Source organism: Macrobrachium nipponense, chromosome 12 (assembly GCF_015104395.2).
Source record: "Macrobrachium nipponense isolate FS-2020 chromosome 12, ASM1510439v2, whole genome shotgun sequence".
Lineage (NCBI taxonomy): Eukaryota > Metazoa > Arthropoda > Malacostraca > Decapoda > Palaemonidae > Macrobrachium > Macrobrachium nipponense.
In genome coordinates this window covers 104,129,578-104,154,639 of record NC_087205.1, presented here as the reverse complement: position 1 = coordinate 104,154,639, position 25,062 = coordinate 104,129,578, and the positions used below count along the sequence as shown (strand labels likewise).

The 25,062-nt window shown below is 43.6% G+C and overlaps 1 protein-coding gene across 1 annotated transcript in view; it reads right to left on the bottom strand.

Annotated features, from left to right (window-relative positions):
* The window catches only part of LOC135224727 (vesicle-trafficking protein SEC22a-like), a 32,201-nt gene extending 8,136 nt beyond the window's left edge, over positions 1-24,065 (bottom strand). The window contains 3 exon segments of the mRNA XM_064264028.1: positions 2,276-2,439; positions 5,052-5,233; positions 23,709-24,065. Of these exon segments, the coding sequence (XP_064120098.1) occupies positions 2,276-2,439; positions 5,052-5,233 (346 nt within the window). The 5' untranslated portion in view covers positions 23,709-24,065.
* Positions 24,066-25,062: the final 997 nt, after the last annotated feature.

The following is a 25,062-nucleotide window of genomic DNA, read 5'->3' as shown; positions in this document are numbered from 1 at the left end:
CCACTTTATCAACACTTTTCTTGTCGGACAATAAAACATTCTTTGATGTTATGATTCTCTCCAATCTATGTTTGTTAAAACATACAGTACTTCACGTATTCTCTTCATAATGGCTGCAAAACGTTCAAAACTACACAAAACACTTGGTACAACAGACATTTCTAAAATTATTTCCTAAATAGTATCTAATTTTTGCCATCTTTCTTACTGGCTTAATTCTTGACCTAGTTAAGTCACTAATGATAAGCCACTTTCTAAAAAAGACCATTTACCTTTATGACCCTCTCTCAAAAAAAAAAGAGTATTTAATCTTACGAATCATTACTGTTTTCTGCAGCACTTTAAATTTTGCATGCACCATAAGTTTTAAAACAAAATTAACATTCTCTAACTCCTTTTACTTTTATCTGTAAGTATGAATATTTGCAGACCATTCCACAACATTATATCAAATGAGTACTGCTGTAGTGATAATATATTGTGGTGCAAGTGAACTGATCCACTGCTGGGCAGCCTCAGTCACTTCCAACTAACTAATTAGAGTATAACGGAAAACTAGTCTCATGCCACAATTGTCCATAAATGGTAAAAATCATTACAGTGGACCTCCCCTATATGCAGGGGATGTGTTCCAGACACCCCTTGCAAATAGCTCAAACTCGTGAATACTTAGAATCCCTATAAAAATGCTAAGGACTGCCTATTTTGTTATTTCAAAGAAAAACACTAAAAATGCTTATACCTGGTTTTTTAATAATTTTATTACAAAAAAGTGCATTTATTCATGAAATTGATAGGAAAATACTTACATACAGTAATTTGTTGATATTTCTTGCAGAAAAATACTGCAAATATGCCAATTTCCCCTGAATAATGGATAGATATGGTCCACAGAGAAATCTGTGAATACGTTAGTCCACAAATCTCAAGAACATGAATACAAGGGGTCCACTGTATTATAGAACATTAGTATAAAAAGGAAAATGTAGTTTTATTTCAGTACAAAAATACCATAAACAATTGTCCAAACACTCCAGCTTCTCTTTGCTGACACTGACAAGTCTCCATGGCATTGTAGAGACATCCCTTCCTCTCATCTGTAGCCTTTAGTCAAGAAGTTACAAAAAAATCCATCATATACAAATGAATTTTGATAAAGAAAATGAATGGATAAAAAAATAGGTGGAAGAAATGTTAAAAAGGTGGAAGAGTGGAATATAGAGGAGAGGACTGAAAACCATCATAACATCATGATCAAATAAAGGTTATGATAACTACTTCATATCCCATCATTTAGACAGGTTTAGCCTGTCATGTGAAGCATTGAAGAAACTAATTTCAAAATTATGGCTAGTAGTAATTTCAAGGTAATATACATGTTGAGACATACTCCTAAGGTTGGAGCAACCTGACCATGGGCTGATGAGTTGTAATGCTCCTGGAACCAAGATTTAAAGGCTACTGAGCTCTGGTTTAGTGTTAAAACAGTAATTTCATCTAACAAACAATACATCAAAAGTATAAATTCAGTACAAGCATACAATGCCTGTCAGTCAACTGAGATCAACCCAGTATACAGGAAGTCCCAGGTTATCGGTTAGGGGTTCTGGTTCCCAGGAATGTGCCGATTAGTGAAAACCTCCATTAACCAAAACTCTGCGATTTATGACACCATAATGGTGCGCCATAAGGACCTTTATGGTGCGCCATAAGAACCCTTATGGTGCCGAAAACCGGAACTCAGCCCATTATGGCACCATAAATCGCAGATTTTATGGCGCTAGACAAGTGCCATACAACCGGATCGCTGATAACCGGGGACTGCCTGAATACATAAAATGCTCAGGGTTTATGAAAGAGGAGACTTGCTGTTCGACCTTAACCTTCCCCTAAGTTCAGTGTAGATAGAAATCCTACCCAGGTCCATGTTAATCCAGCAATGAACTTAATTGGAATGAAAAAATATACACAGAGCAGTAGCCTTTACACTTCAGATACAAATAGTAGTCCCATACTGAGATCTGTTCTCTCTGCCTTCTACCCAGGTGCATATCCATATATTTGAAGGGAATCTCTCACCCGTGGGAGTATTACACTTTCATGCTTGTAATTAGTAGTTAATTACTTGTTTCCTTATGTAATTGGCGGCAATGGTTTGTAGTATTTCAAAAGAAATACTTTGTAGACACTGAATGCTACACAAGATACTTCTTTTTAAATAAAATGGTAAAGAAAACAGGTTAATTATTATCTAAAACCAAAACAAATCTCTTACCAAATTCAATAAATGCATATGGTCTCCTGACTGACTTGACAACGGAGGCTGTGTAAAGGATATTGAATTCCTTCATAAGTTCATCAAGGAAACTAAATGCCAATATATGAGGGTACTTTGGTTCACATACAACCATGTAAGCTGTGCAGTCATCCATAACACAACTGAAAGAATAAAACAAAGTTTCTAATTAAATCATAATATTCTTACACTAAAATGTTCTGTTCAATTGGGACATTAAAATTCAATTAAAAGGTGACTTTTTTTTACACAATTTGTTAAGCATACAAATATCAGATATCTTAAGAATATTGTACAGTATATAAATCAATTTCAACATGCAAATATAGAATACAGAACAAACTACTAAATTACACATATCCAAGTTGGAATCAATATCAAGTTGAAACAAAAATATTTTGGACAGATGACTTACATAAAATGGAAAAAATTCAGTACGTGAAACATGGAATTGTAGGGGACATATCAATATCCAGGATAAGTATATTTGAGTGTAAGGACTGACAAAAAACTATGCAGCCAGTATATGTAATCTGGGCACTAGTGTACCAATGATATTGTGTGTGATCTTCACACCCAAAAATAACCTGCATGGTAAAGTTGTGCACATGTCCAATTGTATTGTTTATATGGCACAAGGGTGTGTGAAGTGTATATATGTATGAGTGTCATTAGTATTTTAAGACAAGAGTTAGTCACCTCAGGTCTGGTAAGAATGTGGTGATACCCCCAATTTGAGGATGTCTATGAGGTGGCTGTAGGATGTTCATTAGTGGGGAATTAGTTTACATTACCAGACTTCAACAGAAGGTTCCCGAAAACCCAAAGGATTCTTCCTTCTTATTACCTATTGCTGAAGGTAAATGGCAATATAAACAGGTTTTTCTTTGTAGAAGGTATACACTGGGATACAATGGTAATAGGAGAACAACTTCTATGATGAGGGGCAATATCAACAAAATCTAGGTGCATTGTATTGTGACCTTCAAGGCATGGAATCTTTCCTCAAGAAAAGATTTGGGCTAGCTTGGGAGGATGAGTAAATGAGGAAGGGAATCAATGATGACCAAAAAGTGCAGTCTTTATCATCCAAGTGTGGTGTTTAATGGAGATCTATTTTCACAGAAACATTTCTGTTTTTGGCCAAGACCCACACACATGGCACACACAAGATTTCCTACAGTGAATGCCCCAGCAGTTTGAAAAAATGTAACGAAGATCTGTTTGAATAGGCGATCTAAAGCAATGGTCTGTATGCATGAAAATTTTTTTTATCCAAAACTGTACTTCATGGGTTTATTGCACTTTTTTTACCTGTTAAATCAACTGCAAAACATGCCACTCTAGAAGTTAAAACTTTCCACAAGTCAGACAAAACTTTACTTATGGTATAAAAAGACTTTGGACAAAAATTCAAAGAACAATCTTTCAATCAATTACCGGGTATTACAATTATGATGCTTTCCATCATGCCCAATAATCAAGGAAAATATCCTATCACACTGTATTTCACGTAGGCAATTAGGTTACATTCAAGTCATAATTATTCAACCATCCTATCATCCAATGTGAATGATTTTTGGCATCAAATAATACTGAAATCACCTTCAGTTCAGATTAAACACCTAGCATAAATCTGAAGGAGTAAAATGGCAAAAGCAAAAATTAATGCTATAATATTAAAAATATTCAGCATAAAACACATCCTGTTCAGGCTATGCACACTTGTCAATATTTCCCACCTTCCCTAGGAAAGTAAAGAGCTACCGCCTCCGGTGATATCAATGTGACACTTGGGTTTTAATAGAATGGTACTGACTGGTGGAAAGTGGATGGGAGGAAACACTTCTGGACAACAGATGTGGAGGTGATGGACAGGAAAAGCTGTCTGTACTGATGTAAGAGGTTGGAGAGAGTCGAGATGCAAAAGAGAAGAGGCAATGTATCAAGAAAGAATCAGTTTTAAAGATAACAAAATTGTCATCTGCCATTGATGCTAGCGAGTGTTAAATCTGACCACCTTCACTGAACTTACCAGCATCCTTAAGCAGTGATATGATACCCAACAGAAACTGGATGTCTGTCTAACACTTGGGAGTATCTACCTCTACTCGGTCACCATCAATTCTTTATCAGTAAACAGCTTACAATAACTCTTGGGTCCTTTGGCAACATTCTCTTCTTCCTTCTTATCAAACTCACTCTCATGCAACAACCACTCTATGATCTATGACCATAAAGATGCGCTAAATACACAAATCATAGGATGTACTCAAACCACATCTTCCTCCAGATAGTTTTCAGTAAAGAAGGATAGACCTTATCCTACACATCAGTGATGAAGCAGATTGCATCTTAAAATGCCAAATGTCCTCCAACAGTCGTTGCCTTTTTTGTTGAGACTAGGTTTTGAGGAACTAGTCCACGCTCATTATTGCAAATTGCTCACAAAGACCTTGAAAACTGTGATGATCATTTGCCTCACAGGCTGGAATAAGGAGGTGGTGCTTGGAGGCAAATGCAGCCATCACAAACTTAATAACAAATTAACTACAAATGTAATTCTGGCCTTACCCTTAACTATACTTTACATTTATCAATCAATTACAAGAGATTTGCATGCAAAATGTGTTCTACACATAAAAGGGAAAGCCTAAACTAAAAAATAGCCCTTGCGTAATTAATGTAGCTGATAAGAATGTAATTCTGATAAGTTGCAGGGTTATGTAACACCAATTTATTTTCTAATACATACTGTATTGAAAGATCGTCACACTGAAGACAAACACGTTTTCCAAACTTTTGTAGTTGTTTGCTTATTAACTTGATACACCTTTTTCCTTCTCTTACTCTTTGATCTGCATCACTAGCAAAGTCTGTTGTAGCTGATAATGGAGTTCCATCTGCTGCTCTTACTAAGGTGGCATATATAATCATCTGTGAAGTGGAAAAATGTTAAACATTATCCCTCTGAGAAAAAATTAATGAACAATGGTGGATGCATTGCATGAAAATTAAAACATCTAGTGAAATATGCAGATCTTCTGTCAGGTTGAAAATCTTCTCCAAATATGAAATACTGTCAAGAGGCTTAAAACAAAGTTGTATGTATATAACTAAAAAATTACTAAAAACCTAGTGACTTCCTAAATGATCAGCATCATAAATATAGTACTAAAAAAACTTCCTAAATAATACACAGTAGCAAATTTTTTATAATTTTGTTTCATAGATACGCACCTATTTGTTTAAAAAAAACCTATAACTTTATGGTATACTATGTTCAGTGTTGCAATTTTCAGAAGAGTTCTGGCTTCTACCTGTCTGAGTTTGTATCCCACTCCTTACCCTATATACTGGTGAAAATGGTCACTGCCTGCATGCAGATCTGGTGTTAGTTTACACCAGCAATCTCACTCCCGAATATTTAGTTCATAATTTTGATTCCACTAGGATGGAGAACTGGGCAGGCTGATATCCAAAAATATTACCATAAGAACATATAGCTAAAGCCTTGTTGACACAGAGATAGCTTAGTAGCCACTAGTTACCCTCAATGTAGAGTTACTGAGTATAGGCTAGGCCTATTAGCCTATTCTAAATTAGGCATGAAAAGAATACTACACTGCACTGGTGCAATTTTCTAGCACGTGCAAACTGTTCATCGACAAGATGAAAAGGAGGCTTAGAAAATTAAATTCCAATAGCTACACACCCAGTAAATACCTTGCTTTTCAATAATGTGCTACTATTCACTTTCCAAGTGACAATCACTGCAATCACCATTATCAAACCCGTGAAGCCAATCATGCTGTGTTTGCCTATTAACACCGCCTTGGATCCATTGTACTCAGGTGGATCAGCCTTATTCACTTGATATTTAATTGGTGAAACAAGGATACAATTACATCTTTAAGCATACCATTCAAAAGATTGAAGTTTTGTCAACATAATGTGATATATGAAAGCCCCATACGAACTAAAATAAGCATGCAAGGTCTTTGTAAAATATGTTTTCAAGGCAGTTTTTAAATCCAATATGGCATCGTCCACCTCCAGTCCCTTTCGAAACCAGCAGGGCTCTCATCTCCTTCCCAGTGCTCATTTGAACAATACTAGTGTATATATGTAAAGTTTATTGATCTTACTCAAGAATGCAGTTGTAATCAGCACAATAAAACAACATTTTGTTGTCTATATTAGTGAAAGTATGAAACTTCTTATTCCCGGATTCATGGTTAGAACCGAAATTCATTTTTACCTTGTAATTGGTGATTTTATCCTTACTGCCATCAACTGAAACTCCAGAGTGCTTAGTTGATTGTAATTATACACATTTTGGTCTTAATTCACTCCAAATTGCACTTGAACTACATTGCTGTTCCTGGTTCCTAAGTGCTCACTCCACAAACACAGTTGCAGGCACACTACACTGTTTATGAGATGCAAAGTTTTACTCCCTTAATTGTTTACTTTACTCATATTTAGTTCAACTTTACTTTATGTTACTTCAAAATGTTTCTTTTAATTCATGTCTATTATCCCTTTTTTGCAACCAAATTAACCCTAAAAAATGTTATTGTTATAATACAATTAAGTTTGTTCATACTTACCTGGCAGATATATATATAGCTGTATTCTCCGAAGTCCGACAGAATTTCAAAATTCGCGGCACACGCAGTGGGCGGCCAGTGGTAGTACCCATTCCCGCCGCTGGGAGGGAGGATATCAGGAACTATTCCCTCATATTCATATTTTATTTCAGTGCCCACTGTCTCCTGAGGGGGGAGGTGGGTGGGCACTTTAATTATATATATCTGCCAGGTAAGTATGAACAAACTTAATTGTATTATAACAATAACATTTTGTTCATGAAACTTACCTGACAGATATATATATAGCTGAATCCCACCTTCGGATGGTGGGAAGAGACAGAATAGGATTTTTGGGAAACTAAATAAAGTAGACGATATACATCTTGGTTCCTCACCTGTTAGCATAGCCGACTTCGTGATTACTGTCACCAAAGTCTGCTTCTGCGTTACTAGAGTTGCCAGCGAGGTAGAGACCTGTAATGCTGGTGTCGCTCTAGTATGATCTGTCACGGGGGGCGTGACCACAATGTGACTAGACCATATGACCATACTTCTGAGGGCACCGAAGCTAAAACCACCACCTGACCTAACCTATTAAAGTTAGTTCCATAACTTCTAGGCTAAAGAAAAGGAACGCGCCTCAAGCGACCAACCCTTCAAAGTTAAAAGCACACATCCTCTTTTATCGGATAGGATTCGTGTTGCTTCCTGCCCCCAATAATATATCTACGGATATGTATGGTCCTAGCGACTTACGGATCTGAAATGTCGTCTTCACATCCCGTCGGGATGTGAAGCGAACACAGAGTTGCTTCGCTAAAGCATGGCATCAGGATGTTACTTTGAGTGTCATGCTCTGTTGAAATGCTTTCGAGGCCGCGCCCCTCCCACCTCTTGAGCATTCATATAAGAAAAAATCTCAAATCTTTATGCAAACATAATGAATGAGACCCTCTTAAAAGAACTCCTTGGATAATAATTGCCAGGGGTGCCTGGTGTTCTTGGACATGAACCAGTCTGGTCTTTTTATCTTTTTACGGAACACCGCAGATTGTCGGGAGTGTGAAGCGAACCCAGAGTTGCTTCGCTAAAGCGTGGCACTCAGGATGTTACTGAGTGTCATGCTCTGTTGAAATGCTTCCGAGGCCGCGCCCTCACCTCTTGAGCATTCATATTAAGAAAATATCTCAAATCTTTATGCAAACATAATGAATGAGACTTCTTAAAAGAACTCCTTGACTATAATGCCAGGGTGTTCTTGGACATGAACCAGTCTGATCTTTTACGGAACACCGCAGATTGTCCGTTTTGACCTCGACTTTCTATAGTTTTATAAAGATAAAACTTGAGAGACCCGACAGGGCACAGGACTCTCTAATGCCCTTGCCCAATAATTTGTGCCATACCCTTGGTCTCCAAGCCTTCGGGTCAAGGGTTAGACAGGTTTCGTTTTTCTCAAGAACGGAAGGCTTAGAGGACAGACCGCATTATGTCCTTTAAAGCTAAAACCTCTGATGATGGCTAAAACCTCACTAACCCTCTTTGCCGTGGCTTTTAGAGCGGTTAGAATGTTAGCCTTTCTGGTCACGTGTATTAAGTTTCGCAGAAAGGATAGGTTCAAAATGCTTTTGGCATCAGAAACTCAGACTACGTCTAAGTCCCATGCCAGAACCTGCGATCCAGAGAATTTCAAGATCTCCCCAGACCTCAAAGATCGTGAAGCTTTGTTGTTTGACAGAACCGAATCTCTGAGCCTAGAGGCCGTCAACAACATATTTGCATATTCTACAATAGTTAGGACTTCTAGCTTATTCATACTTCATACGGAAAGATAGAACCATAAAGAAATTCACAGAGGTCGAGGTGGAGGAACCAGTCATTTCCCTTCACTATCTCCAGAAACGGCCCCTCCGATTGAACACTGAAAATAGGCAGCACTGCTTTGCCTTGGAGCCAAGAGACTGGCCATTAATCTTGAAGATCTTATCGCTCTCGATAGTCTGAACGCCTTCAGACTCAGAGAGGAGATATTAGATACTTCACTAAGTGACGATGTTAGATTACACGATTCTCTTCGGGTAAGGGTCTTGGGACAATTCTCTGAATTACCTGACCTCCTGTGAATCCAACCTCTTAGAGGCCAACATGTGGAGACTAAAGCTAATCCTCTAGGATCATGAATAAGGGAACAACTTAAGAGGAAGCTCCTTCGTCTTCAATATTACGAAAAACTTAACGAAAGGACGCCCTCAGTCTCTCCTCAACTTTCGACATACTTCTAAGTGAGGATTACTCAGACGTCAGTAGTTGTTGCCTTCGAATCGAGAAGACGCGCACGGACGTGCACTAGTTTAACGAACCTCTTGAGGATCGTTACGTTCCGTGCCCAAGCCCATAACCAACTCTCTCATCTTGAGCTATGAGAGAGCTGAGAAATTATCCGAGATGATTTGGGCCACTCGATCCAAACTCACCCTTCGAGGAACTGGAGAGCCGACCAGTTTGGCTTCCAATTCTTTCAGACAATGTGCCAGAACATCTGTTCCTCTGTTCGGATATCTGGCACCCTCTCGCTATCACCCGAGGTGATCCTCAAGCCGTTGAGAGAAAATTAGTAATCATTACTAGATCTTTGATGTTATTCCAATTTCTTCGTGAGGAAAAAATGTAGAGGTCTGAATTGCTGTTTATTCAGGGAAAAACAAGTTTCTCCAGCGAGGAAATGGTCCCCAGCAAACTCATCCATTCCCTCACTCAGCCTGCTTCCTTCCCTAAATAAGGCTGCGCTTTGCATAAGCAGGAGAGCATTATTATAGTGCTATGCCGCGGTAGATTCGTACAGAATTCTGTTACCGTGCGGTAAACCCGCACCGAACAAGTATAAGAGATATCTTGTTGAAATTATCTAAGTAAACGGAAGCGTGTTCATTCAAGATTACTAGAAATTTTTTCCTCAACCCGAGGCTAAAATCCATGATTGTAGGGCAGAGAGACGGCTTATTCAGCCATTCCCGCAAGGGAGAGAGACGTAACCAACCTCGCATGTCACCGAGCTAGCCGGTACTGCGTAGATCACAGTAACAGCAGCCTTGTTCATCGTCTCGCACTATCTGCCTGAGTTGCCAGCTACTCCTTTTACGAAGGGATAGGTATGAAATTATCGAGCAAAAGGAAACTCTCAAGGCAGGCATATTTAAACGAAACAAAATTCGCTAAATACAGAAGCTGAGTTGGTGTTGTCGTAACAATACCTGAAGAGTTGTTCGTTACTCCGAAAACTCTTGGAAGGTTGAAGGGAGTGACAATTAAATACATTAGAACAACAGTTCTTTCGGCTTCTATCCGCAGAGGTAAATACGATATGCGTATATGACTTGACCCATGCGTTAGCAAAATGACGCAAAGATAAACTACGTAAGTATTGTAGTAATTTGAACATCGAATTCTCTACTACATCTTTCCTCGACGAGGAAGAGAGAAAGAAAGGAAAACGACTGTCCACGTTCTAATGAATGAGACTTTTTAAAAGAACTCCTTGATTCTTGCCAAGAAAAGGGAGTAATATTCGAATAGAGATCATCAAGAGAGAACCGAGGATCGAAAAGGACCGTTCAATGTTCTTATGATATTGGACATAAGACTTCCTGGATCTAGTCTACAAGTCTTTTTCTTCTTACTCCCCGGATGAGCCTCTGAAAATGATGAGAGCTCTTCCCGAAATTTGTTAATGAGTTTATCCGCTTAACGATAAAAACGTTAAAATCTATGTCAAAGAGAACTACCATTTATGAGGGGTCCCCCACTAAAATGACAAAACGTTTAGTATCTTGACAATGGGGAAAACGTCCATCTGACAAAACAATTGGCAGTTTGCTAATAGGGGAAAACCCTTTAACATGACCGAAAGTCACCCAGGAATTCGAGTATATAATCTTCCCGATTCTCAGAGAAATCGATGAAGAGGCAAGAGGGATCGAAGAAAAAATTCGGTATGTCTCTCCGCTAACTCCGAATCCTTCTTTAAAAATTTCTGTAAAGGAATGTCCTGTGGAGAGTCTTGAAAAAACCTCCTCTTGACGAGCGTTTAGAAAGCGTCAAGCGTCCTAAGAAACGTCCTGAACAGCAAATAAGACGCTGTCTACAAGTCTTTTCTCTCGCAAAGCGTCCTGTCGAGCTTCCACCGAAGCGTCCTGGCGAATGTCCACAAAAGCGTCCTCATAAGCGCTGAAGCATGCAAGGCCCGCCAAGAGGCGTCCTGGCGAGCGACCTTGCCAACATCTCAATGTTATGACGAACCGCGTTTTTGCGGATGACGTTGAATATTTCAAGGGACGTCCTCATGCGAGTCTCCATGGAGAGCCGCACGCTGCTCCTGAAGTGTGTGAACACTAAAGGAAGACGTACGGCTTTCGTCTTCAAGACGGGCCTTAAAGACCTTCATACCTTCTTACAAAGCCAGTGGCCGCCTGTGCGGCAACTTGCGTCTTAGAATAATGCAAAAGAACATCTCCAGAAACGCCCTCAGCACAGGAACGCCGAGCGTCCGAAAGACACCCTCGCAAGGTGCTTGCCGAGCGTACTGGAGAATGTCTCTACTTATAGGACGTCGAGCACCTCCAAAAGCTTCCTCACGTCTAAATTGCCCTTCTTATGCCGAACCAGAGACATAAGTTGTTTGACTGTGCAAAGCAGCTTGCCGGACGTCAAACTTTATGCTCTTTCGAAAGTAAAGCGAACGTTACATAACGTATACGGAGCGCCATGAGGAGATGAGACGAATACTGAGTTGCTCCTCCAAAAAGGTGGAATCAAGAATGTCCTTGATTACCATATTCTTTTGGAATGCTAGCGAGGTTGAAACAGCTCTAACTTCATGAGCGTTCACTCGCAGGAGGCTCAAATCACTCTTCTGGCAAGATGAATGAGCCTCCTTAAAATAATATAAACGAGCGTTCACTCGCAGGAGCTCAATACTCTTCTGGCAAGATGAATGAGCCTCCTTAATATGTCCCTTAGGAAAAGAGCCAGTGCATTTTTCGAAAAGGGTAAATGTGGTCTCTTCCTGAGCACCACAAATTACCCGAAGGACCTCTTACTTCCTCGTTTAAGTAAATAAAATTTGAGAGCCCTGACAGGGCACAGGCCTCTTTCATCCTCTCGTGACGAGAGCTTCTTAAGGAGGCGCGAGTCCTTCCGAGAGCTCCAACCCCTGTGTGGGGAGGACGCCTCGGAGGACGAGAAGCAATCCTTCAAGATTCGTGCACGTGCTCGATCTTCGGCAGCCTGGGAAGCGACAACAGGACCTGCCGAAAGGAAGCCAGATCAGCATGAAAAACCCGTAACCCTCCTTCGGCTTTTGACATGCCCTCTCCCTGGTTTCCTGGGAGTCCGACAGAGGTCTAGGCCTAGAGGCGTTATGGGCCGATCTGACGTTCCCTCCTGACGAGAGAGAGGACGTGAAGCGTCCTCTTCTCTAAAGCTTCTTAGAGGGCGCGAGTCCTTCCGAGAGCTCCAACCCTTGCGCGGGGAGGACGCCTCGGAGGACGAGAAGCAATCCTTCAAGATTCGTGCACGTGGGCACGATCTTTAGCAGCCTGGGAATCGTCAACAGGTCCTGCCGAAGGGACGCCAGATCGGTGGGGGGGGAGCCCCCGTAACCCTCTTGCGGCTTTCGACATGCCCTCTCCCTGAGTCCTGGGAGTCCGACAGAGGTCCAGGCCTAGAGGCATTATGGGGCCGATCTGACGCCCCCTCCACAACACAAGGGCACTACACTTCACAACACTGATTGGAGAGCGAGCACTTTAGTCTAAAGATTACTTGATGTAATCCTCTAGCAGACACTTCTTCTAGGCCCGTAAGCCATACCACAGGGTTAGGCAAAATAAAATCTACAGGTGGTTAGAAGGTTCATTATTTTCTAACTTCTGTTTACTGTGGAGGAAAACTCCTGATTCTAACACTCTAAAAATCGTACATGAATCCTACTTCTTCCGTAATCAGTCACACATTACACTAATTACATTGAACTTATGCAAAGAAACATGTAAACGTCATATATACTAAGCGAGTGTCTACCGAAAGTTCCGGTAGCCTCACCTTACCCCATGCAGACAACAAAGTCTGAAACTAGGCTAACTAGCTTCAGACATCAAATGCAATGAAAAAATTTACGATAGCGTATGCCTAGCCACAAATCCAAGTCAATAATCGAAAGAATAATTAGGATACTTAAGCGGCTAATGAAGTTTCAAAATCCTAGGCGGAGGTCTGTAAAATGACAATTTGTCGAAAATTGCATTTTTCCTAACTATACAAACCTGAGGTCCTTTAACAATAGGAAGGTAACTAGCGGCAGCTGGGACGGTCGTAAGCTTCGAACAAGGGGAGAACGGTAGTTAACTGCTTGTCCGATCGTGCGCGCGCCCGCGCGCCCACCGAGAGGTGAAGAATCACTTTTGTTTTGCTTAGGCCCATGCAAAAGTTGCAGAGTGAGGGGTGGCATGAGGTGGGACTATATGTAAAGGACCTCAGGTTTGTATAGTTAGGAAAAATGCAATTTTCGACAAATTGTCATTTGTTCCGATACGTAATACAAACCCTCGGTCCTTTAACAATAGGAAGACTCACTTCTTGGTGGGAGGAATCTGAGTCTTTTTGGTGAACAGACTGGTGTTCGTCCAACCCTGGAGTGCCTCCCTGGTCGTAAGAGCAAGGGAGGGATCCAAACCTCTGTCCGATTGATCGGGGTGTGCACCTCAGGATCAATGGTCAGACCTCTGGGCCAAGTACTAAGAGAGAGGCAAGCGTATCTCTTCGTACCAGCAAGCAAGAACTTGTTCCTGTTTGCAAGAGACAATCATAAAATGATGGGTTTGTCTCAATTTGGCATCCACTTCCTCCCCCACCCCTTGTTGGAGGAAGTGGTGGATATTTACTCCTATCCCTACTGAAAGGGATAGGATGGTGCTCTATTGAGTAGCTCACCTGCATCTCGTCCTTACCCAGAAGGGTGACGACCGTGTCCCTCTACCCAAAGGTAGAGGGAAGAAAAGATGGGAAGAGGAGCCAGTCACACACTCATTCCTCATCCATTTGTTACGGTCACACCAGGACTCGATGCTGTTCAGCCTGCGAGGGTCTGGGTTAACTACACAACGTGTTGAGCAACCACCACGGTTCCCAAGGAAAAAAGATCCAAGGAACTGTGGGCAATATCCTGAAGGTAGAAGGAGGTGCATGCGGTACGGTTGGAACCAGGCGCCTGCCTTCATTACCTGCGCCACGGAGAAGTTCTTGCGGAACGCGAGAGAATGATGAAGAGGCGTCCGCACTCATCCTGGGTGTCGAGTTTCTTCAGACAGCTCCGTCGCACCTTCACAGGACAAAGCAGCATAGCCTTCGTATCGGAGGCGGTGACGTCCCATTAGGGAGGGTATTGTGAAGGACTCGAACCAATCGTCAGTTACCGAAGGGTTCCGAGTCTTCGCTACGGAAGATCGGTACGAAATCGAGCGTCACAAATCCCCATCCCTTTGTGCTTGACTTCTCAAGAGAAGTCATGCAGTTACCTAAGACGAAAAGAAGGGAATAGTCGTATGACCTATCCCTCTTCTCGACTTTGGTTTATGTACAGTACTCATACTGACAAGCTATTAAGACGAAGTAATGATTGCTCTGGAACAACCGAACTAAGTCCACAGCATAGTTCGTAACTGACTCGGGCGCTCTGACAGCTGCCGACTGACTGGTTCGGAATCAGTAGAGGCAAGTTGTCCAAGCATCCGGGTAAGTCACGTGACCTTCGCCCTTTAAGAGTTATGCTGAGAGACCAAACAAATAAAATATTTGTTAGTCACCGATGCCGGACGGCGCGGCGATGATTCTCTTAATGCATAAACTCAAAAGGCGAAAGTCAATTGCCTTCAAAAGACCGAGGTCCCTGATGGCAAGAAAATCTCATAGACGTTGAATCTCAGCTTAAGGAGAAACAACACTATGTGACGTTGAAGACGAAGGTAGGCAATGAATGCAACCTACGTCTTCCAACTGAATCGAGAGAAGGAATCTCAAGATTCTAAACCTGTGCTTACAAAATGACTGAAAACGCTAACCGCCATTTCATTGCTGTCCGTTGTGCAATGAAAGCGGGGCGTTCTTCAGTAATGAAACACAGGGGAGGCCGCTTGAAGAACTGCTTCTCATGGGCTGAACGTTTGGAAGTAGAGCTGGCAGGTGTGGGAGTAGGCGATGTCTTTCAATACATCTGCTAATCCGGGTGAACAATGAACAATTGTACACCTCCGAAACAAGATATTTTGAGGACAAACTCAGATTCCGCAAAATCATTCGCATTATCGGGATACGGATGCAGCAAGAGACTATTACAGAATTCTTTTACCGTGCGGTAAACAGAAAGATGAGAGTCGAATAGATATCTCTGTTTAAAATTCTCGCAATACCGAAGACGATGAATACTAGCGTCTCTCAGCAGTAGATGGTCATTCATGTATGCGAGAATCCCCGTTAATCAGAGACTTAAGTCCGTGATTGTTTTGGGCAGAGATACGGTTGTTATTCAATCAAAGCAGGTGAGAAAGACATAAACAACCGTCTATATCAAAGCGGCAGCTGATACTGAAATGCCTCGGGCAATTCAATACGCAGTAGCTGTCGCTGACTCGTCATCCTGAGTTTGCAAGTAATCCTTTCCACGAAGGAATGCGTTCGGCTAGAACCAACGAGCATAAAAAGATATGCTCGAGCAATTATATTTAAGCGAAACGAATTTCGGTAAATATAAAAGCTTAAATGGTGTTGTTGTGACAACACCATAAGTATATAAAATTGAAACTGGAAACTCCTGGGAGGTTGCAGGCAACCCGGGTTGCAGTTCAATTAGAATACTTTTCGTCTAAGTCGCAATCCGTAGAATAACCAGGATATGCGCCTACCCCTCGACCATTCAACTGCTTAGCAGAATCATGTCGCGAGGTAAATATACGTAGTATATTTGTAGGATTCTGAACAACGATCTCCATCCTAAATTCTTTCCTTCAAGAAAACAAAATAAGGATTGGAGATCGACCACCTTCGTTTCTCTATTAAAGAGGAGTGAAGGAGAAGTCTTCCTCGAAGGAAAGCTTCAATGGTGAACAGAATACTAAGACGATAGTTCCAGCCAAACTGGATATTCCCGTCCGTTCTTCTCTATTCCAGGTTGGTCGCCTACTGTGAGATAGTCTTCTTTCAGCAGCAGTCTTCTTCCTAATGCTAGAAATTCCAGGAATTCGAGCATAGGCGAGGTTCCCGATTATCGTGTAACATATCGGGGATTCTCGTCTCGCTCACTTTGGGACCGTGGTCTCGCCTAAGTGTTTGGAGATCGTAAGAAACTAACACTCTGAATGCGCTAGAAATTCCGTAGAATTCTAAGCAGTTCTGCGAAACCCCCACCGAATTCGTCAAACGATATCGGCTGGTGGTCCTCGTCGATTCCCGTAGAAATCGAGAATGGGGCAAGATCCCTCCTCAACGACCGGGGCTTACGTCAGGTAGGAACCGAAGGTCCCCCCTGGTAGCGCAGTCCCCAACGTGGGATCCTACAGAGAAATCTCTGTAGGATCCTTCCCCTTTCCCTCGTAGCCGTAAGGAGAGAGGGAATGGGGGAGGAATTGGATACTCGAGTCGCCTTCCCAGTGGAACTAGCAGTTGGAGAAGAGTAGGAGCAGCCATCGCCTTGCGGCGATGGCCTCTCAGAGTCTGGGGAAAAAAACGTATCGTCAAGGAAAAGAAAAACGTTTTCCCCGAGGAGGGTTACGACTCTCATGACACTGTAGGTAAGGGTCTGCCGCCACTGTGAACGTCGTCTGGGTGGGGCTGATCGACACCTGACAGGAGAGAGCCGATACCGTCCTCCCGACTCATTCCAGTCCTCGTCGAGGTCGAAACCTCTCAGGAGGACCGAAAGGAGTATTTAAATACGGTGTCCGAAGACACGTAGAAAAGAAACGCCGCTGTCGCAGTAGAGGAGGTGGAAGTAGCTTGATCGACCGGCCAGAACTGAGAGAGAGCCTTCTTGTCCGGAGACGAGAGACTCTGGTTCAAGACAGAAAATCGGCAAGCTCCGATCGCGGCATACCCACCGTCGGTTTGGGTTCCCTCTCGGGCCCCAAAACGACTCGAGCAGAGACATGGGCTCTGCTGGTGGGAGCGGCGATCCTTCCCCCCGGTCGTTGTGCTGACGAATCAGTTCCAATAACCTGGGTAAAGTTACTCTGAATCTCGGAAGTTACAGCGTCTTGAGGAGTAGGAACCGTCCAGTCCCTCCAACAAGAGCAGCTCCCAGGACCCTCCTCCTTCAGAAGAAGGACCAGCAACAGATCCCTGACGGTTGCCTCCAATCACTTGCGCGTACGTCCTGGTTGGTCCTAAGACCAACCTGGCACGTGCCGGCGTCGTGACGGGGATCGTGAGCGGCGCATCTCTCACGATCACTCCTATATACCTCGCTCTTCCTGGCGTATGCCGAGGAAGTTGAAGGTATCGGAGAGACAGAACTGACGCTACCCCCTCTCCCCCTGACGGTCGCCTCCAATCACTTGCGCGTACGTCCTGGTTGGTCCTAAGACCATACGTGCACGTGCGGCGTCGTGACGGGATCCGTGAGCGGCGCACCTCTCACGATCACTCTAGCTACCTCGCTCTTCCCGGTGTAGCCCGAGGAAGTGAAGGTAGGGGAGAGACAGACCTGACGCTCCCCCCCCGCTCGCTGGCAGGACCAGCGTACGTGGGGGGCTGCAGCCGATCACCACCCGCGGTGTGGGGATCGATCTGCAGGCCTGGCCGTGCCGCTCACGGAACCTGTGGCGAGCGGCTCGACTGAGCACGTCGACCCCGGTCCCGTGCGTCAGACGAGCTGCTGCTGGTCACCGTATTCGCCCGGTACCTGTGGGAGCGGCGGTCAGGTGACCTGCAGAGCTCGCTTTCGCCGTGAGACGGTGAGCGTCCTCGCGGCACGTCAAACCGCTGGTACCAGCCGAGGCTGGTACCGTCGGTCGAGGGGACCTGGGGGACCTCTTCCCAGCCTTAAAACCGTGGCCGGTCAGAGACCGTCACGTCCACCCAGAGGTACCGGCTGGTCGCTGCGAGAGCGGCCGCTGGCCTGGCGAGTCACCTGAGCGGCTCTCGACAGTCTTCTGCTCCGTGCCTCGGTCATGACGCTGAGCGAACTCAGGCGTCTTAACTTTGGCTGCACGGTCACCCGAAGGAGATCGTACACTTTTTTTGGGGGGAACTTCTCGCGGACGAGAAACCGAGCCGGTACCTGGCTTAGCAGCAGAGCTGCCAAGACCAGGCGAGGGTGTACCAGCGGTAGCCAGCACACCCTTGGTCCCCGTCTTCTTCTTCTTCTCAGAAGGGGAGACGGGCCCCGTTCCCGAAGGAACAGGAGGACCAGCAGAAGAACCCCCCCGTCACACCGGAATGTGAGAGGAGCCCTTCGAAGTTCCCGAAGGAGTCTTCTTAGGGGGAATACAAAACACCCGGTTACCAGCTGGTCGCTGCGAGAGCGGCCGCTGGCCTGGCGAGAGTCACCTGAGCGGTTCTCAGCCAGCCTTCTGCTCCGTGCCGTGGTCTTGGCGCCGAGCGAACTCTGGCGCCGAAACTTTGGTGCACGGTCTCCGAGGGAGAAGCGTACACTCGGGATTCTTCCCGCGAAACGAGAGACCGAGCCGGAACCTGGCGTAGCGGCATCGCCGCTAGCACCAGGCGAGGAAGTACCAGAGCTAAACCGATACTCCTCTGGTCCCCGTCTATCTCTTCCTTACGGAAGGGGAGACGGGGGCCCCGCTCCCGAAGGCGGAGCCAGCAAGAGGACCAGCAGAAGGACCCCCCGTCCCACCGAGGTGGGACGGGCCCTTAGAAGTTCCCGAAGGAGACTTCTTAGGGGGGGGGGGAGGCAGCCTCCTTTCTTCTTCGGCTTATTGGGCCTTAGAAGTCGAAGGGGAAGAGGCAGCAACAGACGAAGATGACACCTTCCTCTTCTTCGTCAGCTCACGCAGGACAGTCGTCAGGTCCTCCATCCAGGCGGAGTCGGGCCTATTGCCGAAGCAAACACACCGACTGCACCTGTCCGGAAGGACCTGGGACTGGGGAAGACACACCATGGGCAGGACCAGCATGGACAGGCGCAGGAACCAGGAGCGACAGGAACAGCAACCAGCTCAGGAGCGGCAGGAACAGCGGTAGCGGTAAACACAGAAGGGACAGCCAAGCCAGTAGCGGGAACCACATCAGCGACCCAAAGGGGGGGGGGGGTTACGGCAGGCCCAGCCATCGCCTCGTAGAATCATCGGCAGCCAGCGTGGTACTGGCGGCCGGTCCAGGGGCGAGCTGCTGGAACAGCGGAAGTCTGGGGCAGGCAACACGAAGAAAACACAGGCGGTGGCGGCGGCATACCCCTCCTCGGTACGGCGGCGACCGGCCCTAGAAGCGGCAGACGGCGTCACCGACACAGCATGGGGAGTGTAGACCAGCGGGGGGAAGCAGCATAAGCGGCCGTGAAGGTTGTAGTGGAGACCACTCCAAGGTCACCGCCCCAGACCTCGCTAGACTCTGCAGCAGATCGTGGATGCTAGGCACGCCCTGCAGCCGCAGTGGTCCATACCTGTCCAAGGTCGTCTCCCCTTGTACGGCCTCGTAGCACCTGAGGTAGCACAGACAGATTAGTAAGAGGGGTTCCCTCACGCACGGGGGGGGAGACATGCCACCACCCCGAACGGAAGGAAGACCCCAAAAACAAAATACGAGGAAGCTGAGCGGGGGGGCAGGAAAGAAGACGAAGAATCGGATACCAAGGGAGTCGCGGGAGAGCTTTCCGACGACTTCCTGGCAGACCTTCGCTTCCCCTACCCCCGCACAGCAGTGAAAAGTAATATGAAAATGAAACAGAATACTGCACTTGCGATTCACTTCATAGAACTTAAAGAGGGAAAAATCAATTCCCGGTAAGAGCGGAAACTTGATCCATAATAATATGATGCTATCATAAATATATATGAAAATGAACAATACTGCACTTGCTATTTTCACTTTCACAGCAATAAATCGTAAGGATTAATTCCCGGGTAAGAGCGGAAATTGATCCAAAATTAAATTTGATGCAATTAATAAAAAATGAAAATGAAAAGAAAACTGCATGCGAATCCACTTTCATTGCATTCTATCATACAAAATAAGAGGCTCTTGCCGAGCGCAATCAAGCTCTCGGCAACGAACGCACAGGGCAAAAATATAATGAAAAAGAGTACTTACATCTTTCAATTACACACTTTCGGCCCAAAATACATGACTCGGCGCGAGTGCGCCTGCCCTCGGCACCGAGACATAATCAATGGGTTCAATTCATGAAAAGAGCGGAAATCGCCGTCTCTACGGCGATAGCTCCATGTTGAATTCATAATTAAGTAAGAAAATGAAAAAAAAAACAGTGTACTTACAGTTTCATTTTCCAAAGTCAAAAACAACCATTAGTAGAAAACACAATATAAACAAAGCATACGACGATGAAGCGGGCAGAGAGCGATGACGAACACGTCCTTCACACCCGCGGCCGAAAGCAAAAGTGATTCTTCACCTCTCGGGCGCGCGGGCGCGCGCACGATCGGACAAGCAGTTAACTACCGTTCTCCCCTTGTTCGAAGCTTACGACCGTCCCAGCTGCCGCTAGTTACCTTCCTATTGTTAAAGGACCGAGGGTTTGTATTACGTATCGGAACAACAGTTGTTTACCGACCGGCGACAGAAAAAAATATGAATAGAAAACTGGGAATAGTTCTCGATATCCGCCTCCCAGCGGCGGGCGGGATGGGTACTACCACCTGGCCGCCCACTGCGTGTGCCGCGAATTTTGAAATTCTGTCGGACTTCGGAGAATACAGCTATATATATATCTGTCAGGTAAGTTTCATGAACAAATTGACTTTTTTATTTTTAATAACTGTATGCCAGAAATAAATGTAACCTTTAATGCTTCAATGCTAGGAATGGCAAAATTTCATTGTTGCCAATTTAGTGGAGCTTTACACATACATCGTTGCATTTACTAACTGTTTCCATGAATTTTAGTTACAGTAATGCAATAATAATAAAATTGTTCTAATATGTATATATACTACAAATAGATACACTAATTTCACTTATTTCCCCGGTTTTGTTTAAGTCTTGTACCCAATTTGGAGGGTAAAAACATACCAATTTGCAAACTGATAAACAATAGGAGAGCACAAACAACACCGTAGGTACTGTTCACAGCAAAGCTGTTGATAATTGAGTCAGAAATCTTGTTACTTTTTCAACAACGAATATTTTCAAATTAATTATCATAAATATGTAAAAAATTTATGCAATTCATGACCTTATACTGATGTTTAACTATTTATTTAAATAATTAGGTAATTCTTCAGAAGCAGTCCGCACTGGATATTAAAATAAATAATCACCTACATGGAAAAAGCATGTGAAAAGCAATATAAAAAGCATAGTCATTATATGAGAGATTGAACGGGGTGGAATTAAATGAGCTTTTTAAGTTTTTACCTCAAATTTTTCCTAAGTCGGGAGAGGTGTTTCCTCTACGGTAATGTTTACTTTTAATGAGCCCTCTAACTTATTCTCTTATGCAAAACAACCAGAAAGGAGTGCTTTGCAACAATAATAATAATTGGGAGCACCTACAGATTCGCGGGCCCACTCGACCGCCGACCGAAATCGGCGGAAGAACACCAAAGCCAATATGGCGGCAATACCAAAACAACAACAAACAAAGTAAGGAGCGACTACATATCGGCGACTATCGATTTATGTGTGCTGTCAGGAAGGCCGTAGCGGAACGGCGCTTCGCGCCTTATCCTTATATTTAAAGATTCTTGGCAAGCACGGCATGTACGGCAAGAGGTAATGTTGCGCTGCGCGCGCTACCCACAGGGTTTACAGTAAGGCTACTTACCGTGGCAGATAGATTTGGGTGTCAAATCGCTTACGCCGACGTCCTTTCGTCACTACAGAGCGATCACACCTAAAGGCGTTCCTGTTATAGTCGATCAGACAAATAGCTCCACAACACTCGCAGTTTTTTTGGCTGTAGAATTAAATCATGTCTCTGAGCATATTCAATCACAACTTCTTTACCACCACCACTAGACAAATAATGATAAAATTCACCGTAACCCACATTGCACTGCAAACAATCGGTAGGAAATCGAAGGTCTCTGTCAAAATTAATGCCAGAAGGGCCAGCCACTACCTCTGCCATAGCTACAGGAAGACAAAATGCCGGATTTTGCTTCATTTTTCGAGCATTCAGTCAAACAAGGATACCAGTGGACACTGGACAGCTAACTTTATTACTCCGCTGAAATGCTAGTGAAACTTAGTTTTCGACTAAAGTCGTTCGTAATTGGTTATGAAACCCATGACGTCATAACGATGTCACACCTCTCAGCCAATAATGAGTAACTGGAACTGTTTTTGTTTGCGTAAGAAAGTAAGTTAGAGGGCTCATTAAAAGTAAACATTACCGTAGAGGAAACACCTCTCCCCACTTAGGAAAAATTCGAGGTAAAAACTTATCAAGCTCATTTAATTCCACCTCGTTCAATCTCTCATATAATGACTATACTTTTTATATTGCTTTTCACATGCTCTTTCCATGTAGGTGATTATTTATTTTAATATCCAGTGCGGATTGCTTCTGAAGAATTACCAATAATTATCTAGTGCACGCTTCTTCTTTCTACCGAAAAATTGTGAGTTTCCTTGGATCCCAGAGAGACATGGTCATTGTTTATGATTGTTGTGAAGAAAGTTGCCCAGCGTCTATGGGTAAAAGTGGTTTGCGGATTTAGCACATGGAATGGAAAGTTTATTGACACAAGTGACTGCAAACATCGAGATGGCGTCAATCTGCTAAACTGTTGGCGTTTTAAGTAAAAATTTTGAAAGCGTCATGGAGGTATGTTCGCACTGCGAATGGCTAGACTTTCATTAACCTCTGTTTAACCTTAAAATATGACCTTAATTTCTATAACTTTGGAGAAAATACCTACTTCGAAAGGAAAGTAGAGGTCTCGAGCTGTTGCTCTCACCACCGATGACTCATGACTGGCGCCCATTTCTGGTGTGAGAACATGTTAAAGTACTTTTTTGGAGGGTGGATCTACAAGCAGCCAAAACTGGATCAGCTAATCAAGTCGGTTGTTTCCCCTATAGGGTACAAAACCGCATGGTACAGGGGTGGACTATGTACGATCAATGTGTACAACCCCAAAAAAAGTACATTATAACGCGTCCTGACATCGGAGATGGGCATCAGACGCGACTTGTTGTCGGTGAGAAATGGAGCTAAAGACCTCTACTCCGATGTCAGGACGCGTTATTATGTACTTTTTTTGGGGTTGTACACATTGATCGTACATGGTCCACCCCTGTACCATGCGGTTTTTTACCCTAGTAGGTAGTGGCCCATGAGGACCAAAATCATCCTGAAGAACATGTTTATACCTAGTAATAGCTAACATATGCCTACAATTTCATACATTAATTAGTAAATCTAAAAAATAAAACCTGTCATGCCTACCCGACTAATGTTAAAAAGCCATAGGACCTGACCCATTAATATACGAGGCTAGCTTAAGGATTAGGACGACAAAACTTTGACAGCACTATGGTAGCTATAAGGGCCTTAACTAACTTGACTTAAATTTCAGAACTAATTTCACCTGTGCGTTAAAGGTCTGTGCCGCACAAATCATTGTTACCTTAACTTATAGAGAGAAAATACCGCAGCCGTATGTATGGTGGTCAAATAAGGAGACAGGTGAGCTGCGATCAGCTGACGAAGACTTCAACCTTGTGTTTATTTACTATCGGGCGATGTCGTGTCAACGAGTGCGTCCTTTCGAGCACCAGCGTGAAAAAGGAAACGTTTCTTCTGAAATCCTATCATATGTTTCTTTCGTGGGTTTTCAGTGGGAAGTTTAAATGTCGGCAAATAATTATAGTAGCTCATCGTCGATTTATATTTAACAAAAATAAGGTTTACGTTATCACAAAATACATTTGAGAAACAATGGCGAAATCCGATATTCTAGTTGTCATAGTAGTCTTTACCAGGTGCTCTTTAACAAGTGGGTAGGTTACTTTAAAAATACGGGAGAGCAGCTGTAGATAATGATTGAAAATAGCCTAATGACTGTTCACAGGTTAGAAGAAAGAGATTGGGTAGTTGAAGAGAGAAAATTCAAGTGATAGGTGCCTTACCAACAATGAGCCGAGGCTCTGAATTAGATCCTCGTGTAACAGCCTTATACTAACCACCTCATTACTCTCGCATGTTTAAATAAATGTACTTGACAGAGTTCGGAGGGCCATGCCAAATCCCCTACATCCTTTAATGCATTACCAATACACTTAATTTATCTAGGGCAATGATCTGATATGGTATAAGCCAGCTTAGTCTAATCCAACTACCTTACGAAGGACGGTTTACCTAATGGAGTGTGGCGTAATGTTTGATATGAATTCGCGACTTCACATCTGGCATTGTAAATAATATACACGATGAATTTGACATCAAGAGACCATACTTAAAGAGTAAATAAGGCACGTCTATTTATGCTTTGTTTATACCATTTATAAATTCTTGATAAATTTTCTGTTGCATGATCCTTGATCAACCATTTGTACCACATTAATGGATTTGTGACCAACGCATAAGATACCCCATTACAATTCTTTACTAATCTTCCTCTATGACAAAACATAACATCAACGTTAGCTTGTCTTGTTAAACGTACCCCAAATGACAGTGTCAGAAAACCGAGGGTGACGAATGTGTTGAACTTTGATGTACAAATTGTAGGTGCAAAGGCAGTGCATTACGTCATTCGGTTTGTTGATATCTGGTAACTTTCCCCAAAACTGTCTGTGGACAGTGGTCTACGGGCTACACCAGCACCTTTACTATCTACTTATGTATATGATATATGGAGTTGAGGAGTCATTTTATTTAACTTTCAATCAATCTTCTTTTAATTTGGGATCCTTTTATTCTTATCTTGCAGTGACTATTTTAAAAGTCACCTGCTCTTTCCCTGGCTCTCTTGAGCATAC